Here is a 27,345-nt window from a genome sequence, read left to right as displayed (position 1 = left end):
TCTGGTAATCCATGGCTGTGGAATGTCTTACGATGTGTATCCTTAATGTCTTTCAGCAATAGTGTGTACTTGTGAATTTACATTATATATACACTCCTACCTTTATAATTTTTCTCATTTTTTTTCCTTCCTTCATAAACTCAAGTTTCCTTCTAGTTTCATTTTCCCTCTGACAACTTTTAACATTTCTTGCAGTAGAGCTCTGGGAATTAGGTTCATGTAGAGTCGAGGAAGTCAGTGAAGTGTATCAGGAAGGAGGAAGTACTGAACTTTGTTCATAGGTCAAGAAATATGAGGAATGCGAACTGACATTTCAGACTTAATAACTTGTAGTAGGATACCATTCTGATGAAAAGAAATGATTAGTTAAAGGAAATCAAGCAGTCTAGTCATCCTTTTACTATTTGCACATTCTCTTGGATCTTCTGGATATCTAGGAATTTGATGAGATAATTGTAAGCATGAAAGCTTATTTTAGTGTTCTATTTTATGCTTTTACTACCTGTATTGGTTAAAGCAAATTATGGTTTAAAGGAAATTGTAGCCATTAACAGTGAAAAGGTGTATGCCTACAGTGGCTTAAAACAACGTGCGCCGACCATATGGAAAAAGCAGTTACTGAAGAGCATGTTTTAAACAATTTTCATTTGTGTATGTATGCAGCTTTCAGTCTCTGTACCAAAGTTGTACAGTGATTAGATCAGGGTAGAAGTATTTTGGTTGATTTTTTTCTCTTTCAAAAAAAATATTTGTAAGTTGAGCATGATGGTGCATGCCTGTAATCCTACACTCTGTGTGGTTGAGGCAAAAGAATCCCAAGCTTGAGTCTGGCTTGAACAACTTAGCAAGATCATATCTTAAAATAAAAATAAAAGTGAACTTGGGATGTAGCTCAGTGTGAAGGCCAGAGGTTCAGTTCCCAGTGTGGGAGAGGGGAATTGACAAAAGAAAGAGAAATGTTGGCTTGTGTTTTGAGTCCTGAACTTTCACAGATACGGACAGACCTTGTATTATGAACATTTGTAGATACAAACAAATTGTGGAAGTAGCTCACATGTCTGCCAGACATTGTCTCAGTTGTGCTGCGGTGTGCTTACTGTACAGTGTGACAGTGTGCAGTAGTGCAGTGCTCAGTCAGAGCCCAGGACATCTGGGAGCAAGAGGAAAAGCAGTGCTGATGTGGAGGAGACTGCTAGGAAGTGCAAAGCTATAACCATGGAATCAAAAGTGAAAATAATTGAGAAAATGGGCTGAGGCAAAAAGGTGGTAGACGTCACTTGTTCTTACAATGTAAGTCATTCAAACATTGGCATAATTCTAAGGAACAAGGACAAGCTCATGGAGCATGTGAAATTTTTTATGTTTTATATTGTATATTTGTGTAAAAGGTTGTATAAGACCCATTTGGTTGGATTTACGAACGAATCCAACTTATGAACGTTCTTCTAGAATGGAACTTGTTCATAAGTTGGGGAACTTATTGTGTAAGTCTTATATCTATTTTTAAAAAATTGACTTTGAGATTGAATTTTCCTTAACTTGTGGTTTCTTTTTTGTTTAAATTTAATTCTTTTAAACAAATGGAGGTGTATTTTGCATATCTTAAAGTCAGTGTTTTATATATGCAGTGCAGTGATGACTCTTCATCATATACTAATTTTAGGACATTTTTATTGCCCTAATGTAGGTTACCTTTTCACTCCCTCCCTTCTTAATGCTTTCAGTGAATAAAAATTATTTTAATTCTGTTCAAATTAGCAAATTTATCTTAATGGTTAGTAGTTCTTGTATACTATTTAAGAAAACTTTGCCCAGTTCAAGGTCATGAAAATGGTTTAATGTTTCTTCTAATAGTTTTATATTTTACCTTTTCCATTTAGAGTTCTAATCTAGGTAGAATAGATTATGTGATGAGAGAGACAGACAGATGGACAGACAGACAGACAGACGGAGAGAGGGAGAAAGAGAGACTAATGTCTTTTGCCACTGCACTAAAACGTTACCTTGTTCAATCAGGTGAAATTATGTGTATTTGTGTTTGGATGCTATTCTTTTTCCTTGAGCAATCTGTCTACATTTATGTCTATAACTGCATAGTGACTGTAGCTATATAATAGTCCTTTTTATCTCATACTGTAGAATCTCCAGCTCAGTTTTTCCACATGGCCTTGTATCCTCTTAGCCTTTTATTTCCATATGAATTTTAGAATCAGCTCAATTTTTTGTTGGGGTGGTGTTGTCATTTTGTTGGAACTGTTAAATTTATCATCTCTTACTGTTTAAGCATTGGTAGATTTTTCTTTTCTCTGTTTTGTTTTGTTTTTTAAAGACAGTGCCTTGCTTTGTGGTTTAAGTTGGCTTTGAACTCACTATTTAGCCCAGGCTGATCTTGAATTCACAGCAATCCCCCTGCCTCAGCTTCCTGTGTGCTGTGATTTTAGGTGTGAGTCACAATGTCTGACTCTCAGTTTTTAATAAGTGATATAACCTAACAGGTACTTGATAAGTAGTAGCTGCTGTTACTATAAATATAGTCCATTCTAATGCACTGTAATTAATTTCTTGGGGTAGGTTTTATCTCCGAATCTTAGATGAATTTGCCGAGATATACTCAAGCACCATAATAAAGAAATGATTGTGAGGTGATATGGTGTTTCCCTAGCTCTGGCTAACATCAGTGAAAGATGCTTTCAATGTTCTTTTTAAGATGACTTATAGTAGATGCAGAAGTATGAAATCTTTTTTCTTTGTTTGAGACAGGGCCTGTCTCTGTAGTTTAGGTTGGCCTCAAAGTCACAGCAGTCCTCTTGCCTCAACCTCCCAAATGTAGAGATTACAGGCATGTGCCACCATGCCAAGTTTGAAAATGTTTTTTTCTATTAAAATTATTTTCCCCTGTAAGCAATGTTATGTTATAGGTGCTTTGCGTATGCTATTTCTGCTCCAACAACATAGCAGGATCATTTCTATTTTATAAAAAGAGAAAAAAGAACCCAAGAGAGTAGTCCAGCAAATTACTCAGAGTCACAGAATTTTCAATTGACAGGGGTCAAGATTTGCACTGGGCATGCCCAACCTGAGCATCTTTCAAGAAGACTCCCTGTTGCACCTTTCTTCATGACCAAGTGTCTCTTGGCCATTTTTCTATTAACTGCTTTTAAGGCACCCCTCCTGGCTTATTTTAATAATATAAAAAGTGCTGTAAGTTTTGATTTTAGTGCTGTCATCAAAGTGTAAAGCCCTAGGAAGCATGTTATGTGCACATTCTACCCCTTGTCTGCCTTCTCAGTGGAGACTAGCAGATTCTTATCTCTGTCCTCCTTTTGGAACTTTTGACACATGCAAATAATTAATGAGCTTTTCTTCTTTTATCTAGGCAATCCAATACTTCAAGGAGAAAAGGGTGTCTAGCTATCTAGATACCCTGAAAGTAGACATTTTCTTGCCATGTTTTGTGAGGAGCAGAAATGGTGTTGGATGTTTTTCCCCCCTACATTTTTAATTCTTGCTCATTGTAAATAATCTGGAAAATAAGAGAAAGGAGTAAGGAGAAACAAAGTTACCATTTTGTTTCTGTAATTAATAGGGAGATTATAGCAGTAGCTAATATTATCAACAAACATTTATTTTACTTCTTGATGTTAATAATGTGCCCAGAACTATCCTCTGAGTGCTAAGGCCATAGATGAGAAAACCAACCAAGTCTTGTAGAGGTTAAATTAACTAAAGGAGCCAGCACTGAATGCCAGGATCATCTTTTGAAATCTTCTCACTCCATCATTGAGGTGCCTTCACCTTTAACCTCAGTTTTATGGTTGTGAGGACACAGGTACAGAATGTTAAATGACGTATAGTAGAGCCTTTGAGTAACTAGTTTCTGTTTACCTGGACTAGACCATGTATATCTGGGGTCTTGAGGTGAATCTCTTACTTTTTAAAGTTTAAGTTGAAAAGTCACTTTCCTTCACTGTTAAAAAGAGATATGTCAGGGGCTGGACACATAGCTGTGTGATAGAGTGTTTGTCTAGCTTGTGTGAGGCCCTGGGTTCAATCCACAGAAAACAGACTGAGATATGTCTGTTTTAAGGCAAATTTAGATAGAATTCATCAACAGAAAGGAAATGAAAATAGTGTTGTTTTTAACACTTAAATAAGCCAGATATGGTGGCACATGCCTATAATCCCAGCACTCAGGAGGCAGAGGCAAGAGGATCACCATGATATGGAGGTCAGCCTGGACTATAGAGTAAGATCCTGTCTCAAAAAAACAAAATAAAAAACAAACCCCACTTAATTAAATTTTATTTGTAAAGGTGAGAACATGGAGACCTGCTTTTTTCCATTTACAGTTTTGATCATTTTCAATGTTTCTCTGACTTTAAACTGTTGAGCACAGCTTTCACAATTTTTTACATACAAGCAGTTTTCCCCAGCACGCAGACTTCATCAACGTCAGATTGAAAGTACATCTGTAACAAGAGCATGCACAGACCTTTTCTCTTATCATTTTTCCCTAAACAGGGTAGTATGATATCTGTTTACATGGCATTTATGTTGTATATAAATAAATAAAATGAAGGATGAGGGTAGGTTATATGCAGATTCTATGCCATTTTGTATATCAAGGGACTTGAGCATCCTAGGAATTTGGTATCTGAGACAGAGTACTGATCCATCATGGGTACTGAGGGAAGATGATGCGCATACCATCTGTTCTTTTATTTCACATATTTTGCAAATATGCTTTCTTAAATATATAAGAGAAGGGAACTATATCAGTGTCTGAGTGGAAAATCAGTGGTGTTGGTAGGTTATTGTAAAAATAAATATGATGGAAACAAAACCCGTATGAAATTCTCAGGTACTTACTTTGCCCAGAAAACTGAATGGGAGGGGGTGCAGTTTTGTTGAAAACAGACATTTGAAAATATTACAGAGCTGTGAAGATACCGTTTGATAGAAGAACTGAAAGAAAACTGAAAAGGCAATAACTTTTGCACTGTGGCATTCATTGTATTCTGATCCATTAACCAGGGCTTTTCAGGTGTTTCCAGAGTAAGAAATAAAACTTACATCTAGACAAGCACGTGTATTTATTTGTTTGTAATTTACTTTTATGCATGTGTTACACACGCACACACACACATACATATATTCCAGAAAAAATTGCAGTTTTTAATTGTATGATATTGATGATAAGAAACATCAACTTTAAAAATGTTAAAATGCATTTTAGAACTGATGAGATAGGGGACATGCTGGAGTTCTATTGTTTTCTATTTCCATTGGTTTTTCTTTCTTTCTTTCTTTTTTTTTACAAAAAGCTGGTAAATCCCCTAAGTTGATATTGTGAATAATAATGAACTGCAACCTCCAAGCTCAAGGTCCTGAGTTCAATTCCTGGTACAAAAAAAAAAAAAAAGATATTTCTCTGCAAAAACATGGATTTAAAGTTGAAAAATATGAATCCTGACTCCTCCTTTACAAACAAAATCAGTATGGGTAAATTTTACATGTAAATGTATAAAATACAATAAAATCTTTTGTTTTGTTTTGTTTTGTTTTTTGAGACAGGGTCTTGCTATGTAGTTCAGGCTGGCCTCACTCACTGTGTAGCCCAGGCTGGCCTCGAACTTATGGTGATCCTCCTGTCTCAGCCTCCCGAGCGCTGGGACTGTTGGCATATGCTACCATATCCAGCAAAGTACAATAAAATCCTAAGGATACTATGTGGGAGAATAACTTTATGATCTTTATGATCTTAGGAGAAAAATTTCTTCAACAAGACACAGAAAACATAAGTAATAAAGAAATCATTTGATAAAGTTCATTAAAATTAATTACTCCTGGCCAGGTGTGATGGCACCTGCCTATAATCTCAGCTACTCTGGATGCTAAGGTAGGAGAATCACAACTTCAAGGTCAGCCTGGGTAATTTAGCAAGATCCTGTCTCAAGAAATGAAGGTGGGCATGTACCTCAGTGTTAAAGAGTATTTGAATAACATGTGGAGGTCCTGGGTTCAATTATCAGTAACACAAGAAATAAAACAAAAACAAAAAATACTTCTGTTTATCCAAAGCTACCATTAAGAGAACGAAAAGGTAAGCCACAAGTTGTGAGAAGACCTTTAAAGAACTCCATTCTAGAACATAAAAGAAATTCTCAATTAAAAAATATTTTTAAGTTTATTAGTACATGGTTGCAGTTTTTAAGTCATTTTGGGGAGTGATTACATGTACATACTGCAGTTTATTTCTCTCTGTTTTTTTTTTCTTTTTTTTCTTTTTGAGACAGGGTCTCACTATGCAGTTCAGGCTGGTGTTGAACTCACTTTGTAGCCTAGGCTGGCCTCGAATTCGCAGCACTCCTCCTGCCTTAGCCTCCCGAGTGCTGGGATTACAGGCATGCGCTACCACGCCCGGCTACAGCTTATTTCTCTTTTTGATCCTTTCCTCTTCCATCCCTTTCCCTCCCTCCTCCTCCTCTAATTCTCCTATCCCATTTTTCATTCTTGTTGATATTATTAATCATAGCTCATGTTACGGCATATAATGTTTACATCAATTAAGGTTATTAGGTTCCTGTATATGGCATATGTTTATTTTACTTATTTTTCCTTCCCCTTCTTCCTACCCCTTGCTCTTGTTCCCTTGGATCATTTCTCAATCAGTTTTAAAAAGTTAATTTAGAATTGATTAATTAAAGATTATTTAAAAGCTTTGGTATGCAAATGACTAATGTTAATAAAAGTTACTTGATATTCATTATCAGGAATGTGCAGATTAAAGTCACAGAGCAGTACTACTGTATACCAAAAAGAATGTTAGAATTAAAGAACAATAAAACAGATGAAAACACATACAGAATTAAAAAAACAGTAAAACAAACTATACAGAATTAAAGAACAGTAAAACTTATTAAAACTCATAGGCAATAAATTGTACCTGGAATTCATGGACACTTGTGGTGAGAGTGAGTATAAAGTAGACTTTCTTCGACAAAGGATCAGTATATATTCCTTTGATTAGCAGTTCTGCTTGTAAACAGATGACAGAATTGCATACACACATATGTACTGAAAGACATGGCAGAATTATTTTTACATGCTCAAGGTGGAAGTGATTTACATGTTCATGTTTATCATGTTTATCCCATCACTCTGGGAGGCTGAGGCAGGAGGAGTACACATCTGAGCCCAGCCTGGGCAGCTTAGTGAGACCCTGACTCAAAAAATAGTAAAGGATGGGATATAGCTTATTGTGAAGGTTCTGAATTCAGTCCCCAGTACCATGGAAAACCAATCAAAGCATGTACACTGGGATGGAACCCAGGGCCTCAGGCTTGTTAGATAGGTATTCTACCACTGAACTGTATCCCCAACAAGAAAAATATTTTGAAATAGTACACAGAAGTGGAAGATAGTGAACTACTCAAGAATCCCAAAGATATGTATATGTTAAGCCAAAGAAACCAGAATCAAGAGATTATACAATATGATTACATTATACAATGTTCAAAGGCAGAGAATGACACCTCTATCAGGGAAAGTGAATCCAAACAGTGAGATACCATCTCACACCTGTTACAGTGACTATTATCTTAATAACAAGACACACATGTTGGCCAGGTTGTAGAGAAATTGGAACCCTTGGAAGTTGTTGGTGGGGATGTGAAATGGTACAGCAACTATGAAAAACCATATGGAAGCTAAGCATGGTGGCACATGCTGGTAATCCCAGTACTCTGGGAGGCTGAGACGGGGGCCACAAGTTCCAGCCTAGCCTGGGCTATTTAGTAACTTGATTGCAAGTTTGAGCCCAGTCTGGGCAATTTAGCAACTTAGTAAGACCCTGCGTCAAAATAAAAAGGGTTGGGGTATAGCTCATTGTGAAGGTACTGAGTTCAATCTCCAGTACCAAAACAAAACACACATATGTGAAATCATATAGAAGGCACTAAAAAATTAAAAATAGAATTAGAGCAAGAACTAGATCCAATACTTTGAATATCAAAAAAAAAATTAAAATCAGGATTTTGAAAGGTATTAGTAGTCCATGTTTATGGAAGCGTTACTGGTGATAGCCAAGATGACACAACCTGGGAATGGATGAAAAAAGAAAAATTAGTACAGTGTATACAAATAGTGGAATATCATTTAACCCTTAAAAAGACGGAAGTCCTGAAGCATGCTTGTGGTGGTGCATGTTATAATCCCAGAAGTCTGGAATGCTGAGGCAGGAGGATCACGAGTTTGAACCCAGCCTGGGCAACTTAGTGAGACTTTGTCTGAAAATAAAAAATTAAAAAGAGCCTGGGATGTAGCTGTAGTATGCAACAGTATGATGATCCTTGAGGACATTATGCTAAGTGAAATAAGCTAGTCATAGAACAAACAGTACTTCATGATTTCACTCATATGAACAGGTGTCTAAAGTAGTTAGGCTCATAGAAGCAAAGAACAGATGATGGCTGTAGGGCCTGAGAGTAGCAGATGGAAGTTACTAATCATCAGGTGTGAAGTTTCATTTATATAAGATGAATAAGCTGTGAAGGTCTGCTGTACAACAGTGTGCCTACAACAGTGTGTTGTAGACAACACTAACGTATTTTATAGTCAGAAATCAGTCAAAGGGGTAGATTTCATGTTAATTTTACTTACCACAATTAAAGAAGCAAGCAAAATGAATCTATGGTAATACTTGAAAAACACTGATAACCTTTGAGGGGTTAATTACTGGGGATAAGAGGAGGGAAGCATTTGGGATCCTGGTAATATTATTTGTGTTAATCTTAGTACTAGTTAACACCTGAGAGTTTTGCTCTTCACTATATTATACTTCAAAATTAAGATGGTTTTAAAAAAACAACTAAAGTTGAGTCTGGGGGCAAAGGTCAGTGACGGCCAGGGATTCAATAACACCAGACAAAAGTTTTCTCCTGTGTATACCATACTTTTACTTATTTATTTTTACAGACTTATTTTTAAGAGCAGTTTAATTCACAGGAGAATTGAGAGAATGATATAGAACTGTCCCATATTTGGTATGTCATAGTCTGTGTTCTTATACATGCTTGTAGTTTTATAGCCCTAAAAATCCTCTGTGCTCTGTGTATTATATTTTTGTAGGAAACTGTCATTGGACTTCTGTATCATTTCTTTTTGTCTAAGTTATTGTGCCTACAATTTTGTATAGGTGTATACTTTTTTAAAGATAAATTGGTACAATTTACATTATGTCCATTGTTACATACTACTCTTTGAAGTTATGAGTTAGTAAATAGTCTCCAAAAATTTATAATCTTTTAGTCCAAATCCTATACAATAAATTTTAAAAGGTGCTAATTGGATAGGTGAAAAATTGCATCTTCTATAACTATTTTAGGTATTCATTTTTGGTGGCCACTTTGATTCCTTTTCTGAAATAGCTGTACTTTTTGCTTATTTGTCTATGATGGTGTTAGTTTTGGTTTTCTAACTGATTTACAGGATATCTGTGTAAGTAAATTATGTATTGCCCCATATTTGTCTTTAAAACTTAACTGATTTTAAATATTGTGAAGTTTAATTTTTTTTTTTTTTTTTTCTTTTTTCTTTTCTTTTTGAGACAAGGTTTTGCTATGTAGTTCAGGCTGGCCTTGAACTTGCAGTGATCCTCCTGCCTCAACCTCACAGTGCTGGGAGTACAGGTGTGCACCACCACACCCAGCTTAAATTTTTTTATCTAGTCAAATCTGAGTCTGTTTCTGTGTTTGCTATCACACTTATCCTTTCTTTGATTTGATGAATTTTGTGGTTGTTTTTAGTAGTTTTATTTTCCCACACTTTTTTTTTTATCTGTAGTATATTTTGGTATGTGATATGAAATAGCATTTAACTTTTATTTTTAATACCTGCTTTACTGAATTATCCCTTTCCCATCAATTTGAATTCAAACAAACATAGTCCACACATCTCAAGCACTGCTTTTCAAGTGGATGGGATGGGGCTGGGATTTTGCTTCGTGGTGGAGAACTTGCCTAGCATGTACAAAGCCCTGGGTTCAGTTCCTGGGCACTACAAGTAAATAAATTGATAGGTAGATAATTGTGCAACATAAAAATACACCAGTCTCAAGAAGATGAGGTGCTTTTGCCCCCTGGGACAATTGGTAATAAGTATGGAGGCAGTTTTGATTGTCATATTGTGGGTGCTGCCAGCAGTTAGAGGGCAGGAATGCTGCCAGCATCCTGTAGTGCACACGAAAGTCCCCACAACAGAGATTGTTGTCCAGAAATGTTAGTACTACCAAGGCTGACCTACCCTAGAGTCTAGTGAGTACTGGATGGAATCTTCCATTGGTAGTGGGATCAGAATGGGGATATTTGCATTTTATCTATTTAAATATAATTCTCCTTGGCAGATTCAGGAGGTAAGAAATGCTGACTGAGCAGGGCAGGATGTGAGTGAGCTAGGTGGGCGTTCAGAGGACTTTCCTTTCCCAGAAGTGTTGGCGTCTTAAAAGAGGATTCACCTCTCAGACTGGCTAACCTCATAGCATCATAGTTTCAACTGGGAATTTCGATGTGGGAAACTACCTGGTCTCTTGCGAGGCTCATTGGTTTTTCCTGCTTCAACCTTTGTGTCATTTTGTCTTTTAATGAATAAAAGTACAAGATAGATATGTATCTGTCTTGTATTTTTATTCATACAAATATATATTTATATATATTATATAATTTTAGCTTTATACATTTTCTCTGGGTACCTGGAACTATAGGGATGGGGTCTACTGACAAGTTTCCTTTGATTCCTTCCCTGTTCCTTTACATGCTCATCCTTTCATGTTTCGAGGCATGCTTCTTTTTTTTTTGCCAGTCATAGCCATTGTGATTTCCAGGATGACCTTGAAATTGGGAAGCTCAGGAAATGGGCTATGGAGTCTGTGCTTGCACTTTGTTTGTTCTGCTGAGGAATACTGCTAGCTTTATTCATCCCAAGGTTCCTCGAAAATAATAGTAGAAGGAACGTTACATAGGAAGAAAGAAAGTTACACGGGAACCTTGTATCCTTCTCTGTCCCATGTTCCAACTCAGGATTATTTATTGCTGCCACCACTCCAGCTTTGTTTCAGGAACACTGGCTTTTTTTTTGTAGATCATAGTTGGTTTTTGCATCCAGAGCCCTCCTCCCCTGCCCACTTCCCATTGGAAACTTGGCTCCAGGGCTTACAGGATTTTATTGAGAAAGCCAATGGGTTTTCCCAAAAGCAGCCATCTGTGAAAGTTTCTGAAGTTAGAGAAGTATTAGAAGATAACACATGGGCAAAAGTGGCAACTTCAAAACTGAGGGAAAGTAGTACTTTTTAAATATTCATTAAGCTGTAAGCCCTGGGCTGGCTAGTCCCAGTCCCCACAACTCCGTGTGGTTTATATTTGGTCCGTTGGTAAATTAACTTGTTCAAGCTCCTACACACATACTGAATGAGTGACTAAATCAAGATTCTAAGCTTTGCTCTTTGGTTTTAAAACTTTTGGCTTTCCTACCACACCACACTCCATGCCTGAGCAGAGCCCGCTGTGTGCTCTTGCAGTGACTAGTACTCAGTGATGATTCCTCTTGTTACTTACATTCAGTATTTTCAAATGGATTGTCTGGAAGTACAGTATGGGGCCAAACATTTTAGGACTTGAAGAGCATAAAAGGGAAACTTTGAAAGAGGCTTATTCTCTGACAGCAATAAACAGGATCTTATAAGCTTTGATAACTTGAATAGATCTAACAGTATCCTTTTTGAATAATGCTATGGAACAAATGTAGTTTAAATTTTGTGCCGCTGTCTTAGAATTTTAGATTTGGGAAGGAATTTTAGAGAGACTGTTATCCATAAATGAGCTGTTAGTCCATCTGAAGCACAACTCTCCCACTTCCCCTTCTCATTAAGTTTCCATTTAGCCATTAGGTAGGAGCTTCAAAAGGGAAAATCCAATCATGTATAATCTCCAGCTAATGGGCATCTATTGAGCGACTAGGTCACCATAAAGAATAATTACACAGTGCCTCTTTGTGCAGTAAACACAGAAATCAAAAGATAATGCATTCCCAAAGCAAGCCTGGTTGTTAGTGGCTAACAGCATCCTTGTCCCCAGGGAAAAGACTGGGGCACCCACCATGCTTGTAAGGGGAGATTGCAAAGCCATTCTCAAAAAACAAGGCCATCAAGGCAGGAGAAGGAGAAAGGCAGGGGCACTTACAAGGCTTTGTCACTTATAATTACTGATTGTTGGGTTGAATTACTGAATAGCAGACATTCTAGAAAATGTTTCATGCAGTCATTGGGAACTCTGTGGATGTCTGGGGTTTCTTACCACAAGTAAATAACAGTGATGACTGAGGTCAAGCTGCAGCCCTACTCCTGTAACTTAGCTTGTTTTCTAAGCCTGGCCAGCCTTCATAAATGAAGACTTTATGCTTACTTTTGTCCAGCCACTAACCATTGATATGTGAAAGATGAGCGTAGTTCTCTTGACCCAAATGGCATGTTAGCCACAAGCCAAAGAGTTCTTGGGGTTGTGTTGATACACTCTAGTTTGGATTTTCAAAATTAAGTCTTGTAGTAATTTAGGATTTGCAAAAGTTGGCATAATTCAAATAACCTGTTTTTCCCCCCTTAGAACACTTCAGTTATGGAAGATCAAAATGAAGATGAGTCCCCAAAGAAAAATACTCTTTGGCAGGTAGGAATAATAAGGTAGCAATTAATTTACTGTAGATAAGATGTTCCCTCACTTAATGCCCTTGATGAAATCAAGAGCCAAGCTTTTAAAAGTTTTCTTTTGTTCAGTTTTGCTAGTTTTGGAAACTGCCCTAGTTTTTTATCTTTTCTTTAGGGAATTGGTATTACAAATAAAGAATTTTTGAGTTTTCACAAAGATTCTGAGGTGGCTGTAGCCTAAAATTTTCTCTTTCTCTGTGTTCAAAGATGGAGAATGGTGTCATCTTTGATCACCAAAGTGGCACCACGCCACACGCCGTTGTAGTATGCATTAATGATTTTTTTCCTCCATTTGTTCCCTACCCCCAGCATTTTCTCCCATTCTCTATTGGTTTGCCGTTTCCTGTTAATCTCAGCCTCCTCTCTTGGCTCTGTTTTAGTTTGCCAATTTCCCTCCAATCTCCCAGGGTTTTTTTGAAGGGGGGTGGGGTGGGGTAGGGTGGGTGAAGCATATAAAGTTTCATGGTGGTGTTTTCACAACCATTATGGTGTACATCATTTCCCCCTTCGTGAGAACATGATTAAAGGCAAAATATACTGAAATATCCAAAGAATAATATAAAAATATGAAAAATAATAAATTTCATTTGATTTGAAAATAAAAAGGAAGATTAGTTAGCAAGAATAGATGCACCCAACAAACTTAAGATAAAATTAAACAAAACGAAACAGCGCTAGGAAGATTTTGCTGGACTGAGTAGCTGGTTGGAAATAGAATATTTTCTTTATTGAACATTGTATGTAAACTGAATTCTGTACTCTTCTTTGTGTTTATTATTTTGCAATAGAATTCTCTTCATTTAATATTGATTTTTTGATTCACAGTGGTTCTTAACACTTTAGCTTTCAGTTTTTCTTTCTTCTGCCTTCCAGTCAGCTATTAAATGGTACAATATTCCCTAGGGAGGCTAGATGGTTAGGAACCCTTCTGTAAATGAAATAACCTTTTTGCTGATTGAATGAGATAATGGTATGAAAGCACTTTGTAAATTATAAAGCAATACATAAATGCTACTGTAGTTATTACTACCATTTTATTTATTTAGGCAGTCAGTGGGAATTGAACTCAGGACCTTGTGCTTGCCAGACAGGCGCTGTGCAGCTGAGCTATACCCCCAACCCCTCATTATATTTAACCTATTATGGAAACAGTTATTCTAGCAAACTGTCCAAAAAAATTGGGAATAAAGGAAACATTTTCTTTCTCAAGATTAGGCACTGTTGGCATTTTGATGTATATCTTTTACTTTTTTTTTTCTTTTTTTTAAAGACAGGGTCTCACTACGTAGCCCAGGCTGGTCTTGAACTCACTGTGTAGTCCAGGCTGGCCTTGAACTCATGATCCTCCTCCTTAAGCCTCCCAAGTGGCGTGATGATAGGTGTGTGCCACCATGTGGGGTTTATCCTTTACTTTGTCTTGATTTGCTCTCTTCACAAATTATTATGATCATAGTGCTATATACAATTCTGACCGTTGCCTTTTGTTCCTTAATATTATTTTTAAAGCATGTTTTATTACAGTCTTACTTTATAAACCAAATTTTAATGGCTACATTATAGCTTTTCTGTGTAGATATGTTACAATTTGCTTCAACCAACTGCCTATAATTATTCTAAGTTTTCTCAGTTATAACACTGTGATAGATATCATTATGTTTAAAAACAGTGCAGTAGCCTCTTTTATACCTCTTTATTATACCTCATCATAACAAAGAATTTCATTTTCTCTGACTGTTTTGAACTCTAGTTTTTGGGTCTGTTAGGCAAGTAAACTATATACATGTATATATGCCTGTTTTATACTGCCCCCTGGTGGTACCGTATCTAGTGAGTTCTGCCTTAACCCAAGTTAACAGGGGGAAACATTCTTGAACAATTGGTTGGGAAACAAATGCCTTCTGACCTTACCTCTAAACATGAACTTAAATACTTATGATATGAAACTTGTAAGGTTTCATCAAGGGAGGTCAAAGACTTCTTTAGGTATTTACAAAGGATATCTTCTTTTTGGGATGGATTCCATCTACTTTAAGTTAGGGAACATACTGGTAACAAAAGGTCTTGGTTCTATGGCTGCTAAACTCTTAATGGAACTATTAGACATTTGTCATCCAGCTCTTTACTTCTTAAAATTCTCTTATACTATATGTTATTTCTTATGGTATTATACACAAGGCTGTCAGAGAAGTGATGGCAAATGTTTGGCAAAAGTATAGTACTGAGATTATTTTGTTTTAAAACAAGGAAGTTACTGCGCTTCATAGCATCAGCAGTACTGTAGTTGTGGTTTGAGACTAGGGATTCAGATTATTTTTCCATCCTGTTGTCCAGGTGCAGTGTATGTAGTTTATTCTCCCTCCCTTCCCTCCTTCCTTCTTCCCTTCCCTCCTTCCTTTCCTCCCTCCCTTCCTTCCTTTTTTTTCTTTTTCTTCCTCTTTTTTTTTCATTTTCTGTTTTGAGGCAGGGTCTCATTATGTAGCCCAGGCTGGCCTTGAACTTGCAGCAGTCCTTCTGCCTCAGCCTTCCAAGTGCTAGGATTATAGGCATATGCCACCATGCCCAGCTTGTAGTTTTCTTTTCTTTTTTGTTTTTTATTTTTTTATTTCTTTTCTTTTTTCTTTTTGTCTTCCTTTTTCTCTCCTCCCCTGTCCCCTTCCTTCCCCTCCTTTCTTCTCTCCTGCTAGGAATTGAACCTAGGGCCTCACACAGTGCTAGGCACAAATGAGCTACTCCTTAGTCCTGTAGTTTTTTTTTTTTTTTAATACTGCTATTATGCAAGGGCATGTAAGTAGATTTGATGAAGAACACATTATTTTATAGGAACCTGTGGGTTATCCAACAGATTTTTAGTTATGCATGATTGACTTTGGTCACTCTCTGAGCAGGTGATTGAAAGAAAGGAGAGAAAGGTGAAATTGTTTTGCCAGCAGTTTATTTAATAACCCTGAAAAATTATGGAGGGGATCAAAACTGCCAGGTAAAATGGAGTTTCTTTTAGATCAAATTACTTTAGGTTTAAACATAGAGCTACATATCTTCTTTGTTAGATAGACTCAGAGTTTTCGAAGTGCAGTCCCTGATGTGTAGTCTTGACCAGTGTTGTCATATCATCTGGAGCTTGTTAGAGTTGCAGATTCTCAGGCTCTACAGCAGACACTCAGAACCAGAACCTCTGGGGTGGGACCCAGCAATCTGTATTAACTGGCCTTCTGTTATTCTGCTGTAAGCTCTTGAGAACCACTAGTATAGATGTACAGTAGTGCCACAGTTTGAGTTACCTGGGATTAGAAAAGGTTACATGGAAAATTTCAGAGAGAGGGGTACAGACCATAATGTTTCTTATACTATATTGTTTTAAATGTCTTATATTATTACTAGTTATTGTTATTAACCTCTTACCATGCCAGATTTGTAAATTAAACTTTTATCATTATTGCAATTATACAGAAAAAGCATAATTTATGTAGAATTTGGTACTAGCCATAGTTTCAGGCATCCATTAGAGGACTTGGACTATATCCTTAAGGGGACTACTATACATAACATTAACTTTTAACTTTGAAGAAGTAAACCGTACTTTTAATAGTCAATTAGTTGCCATTTTACCAAGTTAAGCAGTTCCCATAAGATAATTATCTCTAAAATTAATAACAATATGACTTTGATTTAAGCATTGGAGAATGATGATTTAAGATACCATTTGGCTTTAGAAATAGCTGTAGCTCCAGCATTTACAGTAGTGACTTATTTGAGGAAATAGACTATGAAGATATGTGTAGTTATTTAAGAATAAATTAGTAAAGAACTGAGTTTGGCTTTAGGGTAAAACTGTCATTTTAAGATTAAATACATAAGGTGAAAAATGTTTCTGATGAAATAAGAATTAGATTTCTTTCTCTTGTAAAACTAATTATTACTTTTTTTTTTTTAATATAGATAAGTAATGGAACATCATCTGTGATTGTCTCCAGAAAGAGGCCATCAGAAGGAAACTATCAAAAAGAAAAGGACTTGTGTATTAAATATTTTGACCAGTGGTCTGAATCAGATCAAGTGGAATTTGTGGAGCATCTTATTTCACGAATGTGTCATTACCAGCATGGACATATTAACTCTTACCTGAAGCCCATGTTGCAGCGAGATTTTATCACCGCGTTACCAGGTAACTGCTCTTGTCTTAAACAGCTGAGCAGTGGAGAAGTACCCAGCCCAAGGATCTAGGAGGGGCTGAGTGAGATCTTTATGAAATGTATGAATGAATACTGTATAAAACAGTATTTCTTTGGGATATACACTGTATTATCAATGAACAGTTTAGAACTTGAGGAATTATAATTTAGCATCTACCTAGGAAATACAGGCTCTTTGTATGATTAAGTGTTAATTATTGGTCAGTACTGTTACTCCGTTTTGTTTGTTTGCTTTTTTAAAATGATACTTTTTATTTTGCTGTAATTCACATATAATTAGTCTGTCCTTTGCCTTTATATGAAATTTAAAAATTACACAGAGCATGCATGAAGTTCTGATTTCAGACTTTAGTACTGCAAACAAAAACCAAAACACATTAAGAAAACGGATAATGTGTCTTTGTTACATTAACAAAAATCCTTTTATTAGTACATGCTTATAGTATATAAGTTATATTCATTATAGGGAATTGCTACATGTATATAACACATTGCAATCCTTTATTTTTCCCCTTCTCTCCAGCACTTATTTATTTATTTATTTTTTGTATTGGAAATCGAACTCAGGACCTTGTACTTGTCAGGCAAGTCGTTGTGCTGCTGTGGGAATATAGTTGTGCTGTTGAACTATATCCCCAGCCCTTCCAGCACTTATTTTGCTAGCATCAGATTCATGTGTTTACCTTATAAGTCATTTTAAAGTTAATTACCATATATATAGATTAACAATCAGACCTATAAGCCAAAAAACGTAAAAGACACATCAGACAATTACACTAAATCAAGGTACACTTGTCCATGGTGAATAACAATATTTTTCTATTTCTCTTTTTTCCTATTATCTTTCTTTTACTTTGTACTTTATTTCTATATTAAGTGTTTCGTGTAAGAGAAAATATGCAATATTTTATGGGTCTGATTTTTAGTTCACTTAACATTATGGCCTCAAGATATATCCCTTTTCCTACAGGTGACTCAAGTTTATCTTTTTTGGGGGGGGTGGCAAAGTAAACTTCATCTTTATGACTTCCACATAGTAATTATATGCATAAAAAAACAAACACTGTCAGGATGGCCATGTGTAGCTTAGGAAACAACTGGTCCCAGTTTAATCATACAAATACTCATTCAGCTTAGAAATGCAATTTTTAAAATGACTTTTTTTTTTCTAGTCCCCAAGGTTTGCACAGTTCAGTATAAATGTTTTTGTCATTTTTTAATCCTCAGGCACATGATACTTACCAATCCTGAGAAAATAAATGATATCAATACAAAGTCCTGTAACAATAGAGGACATTGGGGCTGGGGATTTAGCTCAGCGGCAAAAGCGCCTGCCTGGCAAGCGCAAGGTCGTGTGTTGGGTTCCCGGTACCGGAGAAAAACCAAAAAAAAAACAAACAAACAAACAAACAAAAAAAACAATAGAGGACATTTATTTCACAGAAATAAATTTGCTGAGCTCATTGCAAGTTTGATTCAGTTTAGCTAACACATGAAGCATGAAACAGCATTAACACATTACATCTGTATTAAGGTTTCATTTCTTTTAAATATTTATCACACCTTTTTGTGCAAGGGTTCCATTGGTTTCCTTGGTTTTAAACGTTATAGCTTTGACCTAAGTATATGTAGTTCTATTTGTAGCAAATACCAAAAATCAAAATTTCAAATGGTAAAAATGGAATTATTACTTCAATATAAAAAAATGTGTAGCATATATGAGTGCTACTGGTATTATTGCTTTTCTTCTACTGGAAAACTATCCTGGACATCAAGGAACGTATCCCATAGCTCCTCCTTGAGGTATAATTTGGTTGTACATTATTATCTGTTAATATGTTCCTATCTTCACCAAAGGTATTTGACTTTGTCTTTAAAAAACAAAACAAATGAATTAGCATAAATAAGTAAGTCTACCTAAGGGATTAAAATAAATGGGCTTCCAGAGAGGAATAAAGAGTATTGTGACATAAAGCCCCTCAGTGCTATACAGTTAAACAATAGCTTTGGATGTTTGAGGTCTCTAAATGTAGCCTTCATTTTAGAATGCTTTTCAGCGGACAGAAAAAGAGATACATTTCTATTCTCATCTAAAAATGAAAATATAGTGGATACAATTGTAAATTCTGCCTTTTGGGAATTTACTTAGGTGTGTACCGTCATTAGTTTTTGACCTATGCCTAGTTGGAGAGTATAAATCTTAGGGATTAAAATAAAAGCAGAATATTCCTTCAATTCTTAGTGGTTTCTCGGTCTCCAGAGTAGGTATTAAGGAAGAAATCACACTCAAAAGTTTTGCTGCCTTCTCTTCTCCGCATCCATTGCATCCAGAATGGGCTGTCTTTTTGCAGTGTATCTTTGACAGAGTTCTATTTCACATTCCATCATGGGGACCAGTGCTCTTAACCACATCTGTAGTTCTTCTAAACTTAGATTTTTTTTAAAAGCTCAAGACTCCATGTTGAAGAACTTTCCAGTTTTCAGGAGAAACATATTTGGTCATAGGGAAATAATCTGCACATCCTGCTCACAGTTTTCTTAACTCTTATTCTTGAAGTCCTGCTTATCAAAGTTGTCCATGAAAGGTGCTCTTTGTACTTGTGGTAATGTTGCATTTCATTTCATAGTTCTGTCTTCTTCCCCGCCATCCTCACTGTTTATAACCGTGGTCCCCAGGTCAGATTGTGACATCGTGTTATTATGTTCAGTTATGGTCTGGGGCCCTTCACTCATTGTGCTTGTGGCCCACGTCAAGCTCACACTTCATGGTGTGAGAATCCAGCTCATCTTCATAAGAGTTTTCTTCTTGCTCTTCTAATTCTCACTGCTGTTCTTCATGTCATTTAGCTTTGATATCCATAGTTTCTGTAATTAGGTCTCTTAATATTGACGCAGGTTTTACATTCTTGATAAAAGGATGCTGTAAAAACTGTGTTGTAGCTCTCTGTTCAGGATTCTTCACTAAGCACTTTTTAACAAAATCAGTGAAATCTTCAGACCAAAGTTCAGGCTTCCTGAATATTGGTGGTGGATTTGTGGGAATCATAAAAATAGACCGTATGGATGTATATCAGCATAGAGAGGTTTTCCTTCAGCCATTTCTATAGAAGTAATGCCAAGCAACCAGATGTTCGCCACACAGTGATAGCCTGATTCTTAAATTAGGTTGGGAGCCATCCAAAATGGAGTTCCTATCACAGTGTTGCGTTTTTGCCATTGTATCTGTTAACTGACCAGCCACTCCAAAATCTGCCAGTTTTGCATGTCCTGTATTGAAAAGAATATTTCCAGCTTTTATATCTCTTATGTATTTTTCTCAAGTGCCGTATTCTCATGCTTTCAGTGTAGATTTTAGAATGGTTGCAATTTCATCTTCTGTAATCTAATTACGTCTGAGACAGAGCCAGCTCCACAGTACTCCGTAATAGTCTTGAAGATCTGACTCAAAAGGTTCTTGTTTAATTGCAACAACTTGGCCAGATTCTTTAAAACATTTGCTTTAAAAACACTTCCATAAGACCCTTCTCCAAGCTTCTCTAAGACATCAGAAACTTCTTCAGGCTGCTTAGTCAAACTGTCTTCACTCAGCTTTTTTAGGTTACTCCTAGGTGCCGGCGGTGGCTGCATGACAGTCTGGGGCAGAAGGAGGGACTGGTGGACCCTGAAGGCGAGAGGGAGGAAAGGAGCTGGGTGAGCCCAGTGTGGGTAACCACAGGGGCGAAACTCCAGGAACTTAGACCAGCTTTGCTCCTGAAAGTGACTCCTCCCTAGGCAGAGAAGTACTCGATTGTGTATAAATACCACCCTTTGTTGTGTGAGACGGGGTCTCACTTTTTAACACAGGCTGGTGTTGAACTCACTATGTATCCTAGGCTGGCCTTGAACTCACAGTGATCCTCCTGCTTCAGCTTCCTAAGTGCTGGGATTATAGGCATGCACCACCACACCTGGATAATACCACACTTTTTTATCCATTCATCTGCTGATAGACATATAGGCTGGTTCTAAGATTTAGCTATTACAAACGTGAGTACGCCATATATCACTGTGACATGATGTCTTTAACTTTTTGGGGAAAATACCTAAAAGGGGAATAACTGGATCAAATGAAATTTCTAGTTTTAGTTTTTGAGGAATCTCTACACTGATTTTTGTAGTGGTTGTATCAGTCTACATTCCTGCCAACAATGAAGAAATGTTCCCTTTTTCCCACAACCTCACCAGCATTGTGTTAATTGGTTGATTTCTTGATGATAGCCATCCTTTCTGGAATGAGATGGAATCTCAGTAGCTGTGACAAAATTTTTTTCTCATTTTGTAGGTTGTCTTTTCATGCTGTTGGTGGTTTCCTTTGCTATGAAGAAGCTTTTTAATTTGATGTGATCCTGTTTGTTGATTCTTGGTATTATTTTTCATGCACCTTGGGGTTTTGTTGCAAAAAATATTTGCCTACCCCTATGTCATGAAGTGTTTTATCTATTTTGTCTTCCAGCAGATTAAATGTTGCTATTCTAATGCTTAGATCATTTTGATTATAGCTTACTGCATAGTGAGAGATAGGAGTGTGAATTCAATCTTCAGCATGTGTATAGTCAGTTTTCCCAGAACCATTTGCTAAAGAGGCTGTCTTTCCTCAAGCGAAAGGATTTGGCTCCTTGGTCAAAGATAAAGTAGCTGAATGTGCCTGGAATTGTTTCTACATCTCTTCTGTTCCAGTGATCCAAAAGTCTGCTTTTTTTTTTTCTTTTATCTGTTTTTTGTTTCTTTGCCAATATGTTGTTTTTATCACTTTGTAGTATAACTTGAGTCCGGGATCATGATGCCCCTGCTTTGTCCTTTTTGGCCAGAGTTGCTTTTGCTGTTCTGGGTCTCTTCTGGTTCCATATGCACTTCAGGATTGCTTTCTTCACTTTTGTAACAAATGTTTTTGATATTTTGATTTGGATTACTTTAACTCTATATAACTATTTTTACTTTCTGCCATGGGAGTGCTAAATAAGGACATATGAGAGTTAGATAAGTTTTGACTGCTTTGTTTTAAATGCTGAAATGTAGAATGACTTGTCCATTTCTTCCATTAGTTATCTCTGAAGCAAAATATGAATATTTTCTTTCTAAAATAGTATTTCTTGCTGACAGGGATCTTGGCTGTCACTTAGTCCTGTTACTCATTGTGTAGACTTAAAGGAAGGATCAAAAGAAGGTGAAATGCCCAGGAATGCGAATCTTGGTTATTGTATGATAGTTTGGGTGATGGTAGGCATTGGTTCAGAAGTTAATGTAAAGAAGAGTGAAGATTACTCTGGAAAATTCCTTAAATTGGCCCTGAATATTGAATATGTGGATTATAATCCTGTTCAATTAAATTTACTTCAAATTGTGAGGGAAAGGGAGAAACGGAGGAGGCAAGGAGAGAGAAGGAGACATACTTTTGAATGTATGAAAGAGTTACAGGTGAATGGAAGCCAGCTGTGTGTTCATGGTCTTCTGCATTTGCAGTGTCTGGACTCCAAACCCTCTGGATCAGGCTGCGTTTTACACTGAAAAAAGACTTGTGAATTTTCGAAGTTGATGATACTACTGTTCATCATAAGTGCTTTTGCTAAATGAATCTGACTCCATTTCCCCCAGCAGATTGTTGTTTGTTCTCTTCATGATTTGGTTTTATTTTTTCCACTGTAATTTGCTTTCTGAATGGTTTAGTGTGCCAGGGAACTCCCTTTATGTTTACAGGGCAGCCACAAGGTGGCACTGTTGAAGTTCTCTTGATTTGCAGAGTACTGTATCATTCCAGGCAACCTCTTCCTTCTCTTGGGGAGTGTGCAGCCTTGGAGAAGAGGCAGAACAGATGAACATGTGTTATGTATATAAATATGGTTAGCATAATTGCATACAATTCAGTTTTCATTACAGAGAATTTTAAGGCATTGTCCATATCTCTGTTAAAGTGGAATTTTGTGGTACTGAATATTATATGAAATGAATGGACTATTGGCTAGGATATGGAAATATTTTTGTTAAAATGCTATTTGTTTTAACAGGATTTGATCTGAACATATATACATATGTCAGTATATTTCATACATATGACTGTAATATCTTGGGACAAGCTGACCGAGTTGATTGTGTTAGTGTCTAGTAGACTTGGATTCAAACTGGCATTAGTTCCTTAACATAGACCCTGCCTTAAGAGCATTGTAGGAGGAACAGGTCCATGTTCATGTTTGTGCTTAGATTTAGTAATATGTAGAGCAATTTATCATTATACCAATTCATGTTTAATGTTTTCTGTAGGTGATCTTGAGTTTGAATTTTTACTCTACTAAAATTGACAGCCGCCTTAAACTTCGATTGTGAAAACCATTAGATCTATAAAAATTGTCCATAGTTTTGGCATTTTAATGCTTACTGTGAACACTGTACCTGTCAGTATAAGAAAAATGGAAAATGTTTGTGGTCTTTGGCTCCTTTTGGCTCAGTGGAAAAAGTGATAATTATGATATGCTTTTCTAAAAATCATGGTAAATGTTTAGTCTGCAATGTCAATTTCTGCAGGCTGTTTGTGGTTTATAAGAACTGTTGTTAAAGGGAAAACTTATACCATTTAAAATAGAGGCAGGTTGTGCTTCAAAAAGGATGATATACATTGATGAGGTGTTTAGGCACTTAAAAATTTTGAAGCACTTAGCATCCTAGTGATTTTTAATTCTCTGTCTTCTCTTCAAGTAAGGCTGAGAAACCATTACGAGATGTAAATATGACAGAGACTAGATCAAAAGTCTTGGAAGAGAGAAAAGACCAGAGAACCTTAGCAGCCTGTAGGCTGGGTGTAAGGCCAAAGACCCAGCATGGCAGAATGGAGGGAGTGAGTGTTGGATTTGGATAGGACCCTCAAGTCTAGGAACATCCGCTAGATAGCTATGTAACCTCACTTTTTGGAGCCTCTGTTTCCTTATCGTTGTAGGAATAATAATATTTCATGGGATACTGTCAGCATTAAAGACAGGGTATATCATCTGCCTGATATCTAGTGGGAACTCTGAAGACACAACTTTTAAAAAGTTCTAAAAAGCCCTGACAGGCAGGAAGCACCTGCTTCTCCTGAGGTAGTAAGATTTATTGCTGGAAAGTTTTAATTATTCAACCACTGATTTCCAAATTGATTCATCCTGACTTATAGGTTTGTGTTACTTTATTATTTCCTGGATACTTTATGCAAAAAGAGTTTGGGCTTTGTGACCTGTGTGACTTTGTGGACTTCTCATTTCATTTCTGTTTAAGTCTAATTTGGTATACTCCAAGTGAAAGTAGTTCATTGATAGACTGTTACTGTGCGTAGTTGCGTTGTTTTCTTTTAAAAAGTTTCTAACTTCAGGTTTGATAACTAGACAGGCGACTAGGGATTGGGGGAAGGGACAGCAGAGCTGGGTTTTGATAAAAGAAGTATCTTTGCAGCTGCTTTTTGAAATATGTTTCTAAAATAATGGAAGTTTCTATAATTGCATGATCTAAGCCACTGGTTTAAAACTGGCTATAGTCAAGGGCATTAAAATGACAGCATACATTTTGAGTTTTGTTGTGATAAAGTATGTTTACATATTGAGCTTTGATACTTGTGACTTTTAATTTATTATTGAAATTTTCCAAGATTTTCATTGGTGGCTCTAATTTAGCACCCACAGCACTTCTTCAGCATTGTGTGTGCAGCATGATGGCCTCGTTTTGCTGAGGCTGTGATATCCTCCTGTTGCCTTGGGAAGGGGCTGGTGGTGCAAGCTGGGGGAGCCTCAGCATGGTAGAATAATGAGAGCCAGACATGGGTACTTAGGAAAATGCTTAGTTTTAACATCTTAAAGCACTTTTCAGCCCAGGCAAATAGATCACCTTGTTCAGTAATCTTTCTGTCCTGAGTGGGCTTGTAACCAGAAAGTTCCAAGATTTGCATGGTTCCTAGGGGTGTCTACTCTAAGGTGCCCAGTTCTTCTTAAAACATTTAAGAGGATATGAGATTTATACCAAGATAATAGAGAAAGTTTAACTTTTTGCTGGAAGAAATGTATAATATTTTCTCTGCAAAAAGTAACATAGAAGAATACTGCTTAGCATCCTTGACCATTGGTAATAACCAGGGCAGTTTAGGTGTGTGAGAAGAACAAAGACTGACATTTATTGAGTACGTGTTATGTATGTAGCTCCTTAGATCTCTTACCAACCTTCCCAACAAGGTTGGGAAATTCCTCCCCTGTAAAATGAACAGTTTGAAAATATCTCTCTTGAAGGATTATTGTGCAGATTGTATAACTCATTTCTGGCATTTAATATCATTTCTGTGTTAAAGAAGATTGAAATTAAAAAAAAGGAAATGGGTATGTTTAAGGTCACTCAAATAGCAGTTGACAACACCAGCATTCAGCCAGATTATCTGATGTCACTGCCAGTGGATTTCCCACAAGACCAAATAAAACATGCTGCCTCCTTGAGGGGTGACGTGAATGTAAAGTGTGTAACCAAAGGAAACAAATCTAACCTGTAGATATCACTGAGATGTTTAATTGGACTGACAGCATTTGAAACAAGAGAAAGGATGTGTTAGTAAGGGATTTACTTTTGCCAAAAGATAGCTTAGTTGTGAGCACTTGGACCACAGGGCAGAGAGATCTGAGAGGACTAAAGGGGACGTCATTGCTCTAAATCAGCAGTTCCTAACATGTCAGAATTAGCCGGTGCCACTTAAGAGTGCAGATTCCTACTCCCAGTCATCTAGAAGTTGTAATTCAGTAGGTCAGGAGAAGGTCTGAAGGATCTGTTTTTGTTGCTGTTGTTTTGAAGATCAGGGGCCCCAAATGACTTCAGATACAGTCACACAGGCTTTTGCTGTTTATGGACCGTGAGAATCCAGCCAAATGGGAAGAATGGATGTTGGTTTCCCAGTTCACATGTAGACGATAGGGTTATTGCAGCCCTTGAAGTCTGAAAAGGCAACTATCTAATGCATTCTTGTCTTGCTCTTTGTTTCATGTTTCAGAGCAGCAGGTTCAAGAGGAGACTGGTTGAGGTGTGTTTATAACCAGTTAGGAAGATCTGCTAGTGATGTGGAAGTAATACAAACTTCTAAAAAAGTGACTTTTAATATCACGAATAGAAACTTCAAAAAGAAGTCAGTCAGATAGGTATCCCAGAATTAGAAAAATACATAGAAGAACTAAGTCTTTTAGCCAGTGGAGAGATTCTAAAAGGAAATATGATTAAACAGGGCTGAAATATTCTGAAATTTGATATTCTGATTATTTTGTCAGCCATAGTGATGGAGAGACATATGTTTAATCCAGGGATTTTAATTAGACATAGATGAAAGGGGCATATGGTCATGGAAATTCACAGAAAGGTGGCCTGTGCCTTTAAGCATGGTATCAAGAAGACCAAACCCCAGGTAATATAAAATTGACCAAAATGTTTAATCCAAGAGGGTTGAAGACACAATAGTCCATTATTTGGAGGAAAATTACAAAGAATAAAGGGATAATATGCCTGAAATAGGTAGGATAGTGACAATAGAAGGAAACAGTGTATTTTGATTTAACTTGGCTCTCATTTGACTTTTCTTTCTCCACTAAATATAATTATCTTCAAACAAGAAAATACAGGAAAATTATAGTCAAGAAAGATGTGAATATATTTAGAAATCTGGCAAATAAATAGGCCTAAAAATATGTTTGCTAGGAAAGTAGTAAGTCTTGTGGTTGTGATTGTTAGAATTGGGGAACACTGAGAATTGAAAGTCAGTGTGCAGAGCTTTTTGGCACAGGCGTATGTGGTACAGGTGGTACAACTACATTTGGTGTTCTGCATGATAGTAATCACAGGTGATTGATGAACAGACTTCCTTGTTTTAAGGACTGTAGAAGGTATATTTGGGGGCTATTAGTTGTTAAATATGATGTTATATTCTAATAGAATTCTCAATTTCAAAGGCTAATCAGTATCTGAAAAGATCATGTAGGGTTCTGTGTCATGTAGGGTTTGGGTGTATACACCTAGAAACGTGTGTACAGGGTGTTATATAAAGCTGTTATCTCTTGGAGGTAGGGTTTAGGACTTTTAAATTTTTATTTGTTTTGCATGTATACATTTTGTCAATTTTTCTAAAATGAACATGGATTTTATATATTAAAAGGGGACACAAAGCAACTGGTGCCAACTTGTAGTAAACATCAGCAAGGGGACACAGAGGATTACCGTAATGTGTACACATTTTATTTTTGGATAAGGGTACCAAACTAGAAAGAAGTAGTAGGTCAAAAGAAGAATGAATGATATAGGGCTGGGGATATAGCTCAGTGGAACAAGCGCCTGCCTGGCAAGTACAAGGTCCTGAGTTCAGTTCCCGGTGCCGCAAAAAAA

General features: G+C 36.7%; 1 protein-coding gene and 1 pseudogene across 1 annotated transcript in view; one reads left to right on the top strand and one right to left on the bottom strand.

Annotated features, from left to right (window-relative positions):
- Positions 1-27,345, top strand: part of Fbxw11 (F-box and WD repeat domain containing 11) — a 131,046-nt gene that overhangs the window by 68,157 nt on the left and 35,544 nt on the right. Inside the window, exon 3 of the mRNA XM_005376332.2 lies at positions 16,691-16,916. Within this exon, the coding sequence (XP_005376389.1) occupies positions 16,691-16,916 (226 nt within the window). The remainder of the gene's footprint in view (positions 1-16,690; positions 16,917-27,345) is intronic.
- On the bottom strand, positions 18,657-20,283 carry LOC106147496 (annotated as a pseudogene).

Source organism: Chinchilla lanigera, unplaced genomic scaffold (assembly GCF_000276665.1).
Source record: "Chinchilla lanigera isolate Chin_1 unplaced genomic scaffold, ChiLan1.0 scaffold00007, whole genome shotgun sequence".
NCBI classification, from domain to species: domain Eukaryota; kingdom Metazoa; phylum Chordata; class Mammalia; order Rodentia; family Chinchillidae; genus Chinchilla; species Chinchilla lanigera.
Note: the sequence above shows the minus strand (reverse complement) of the source record. Positions and strands in the feature narration are given on the sequence as shown.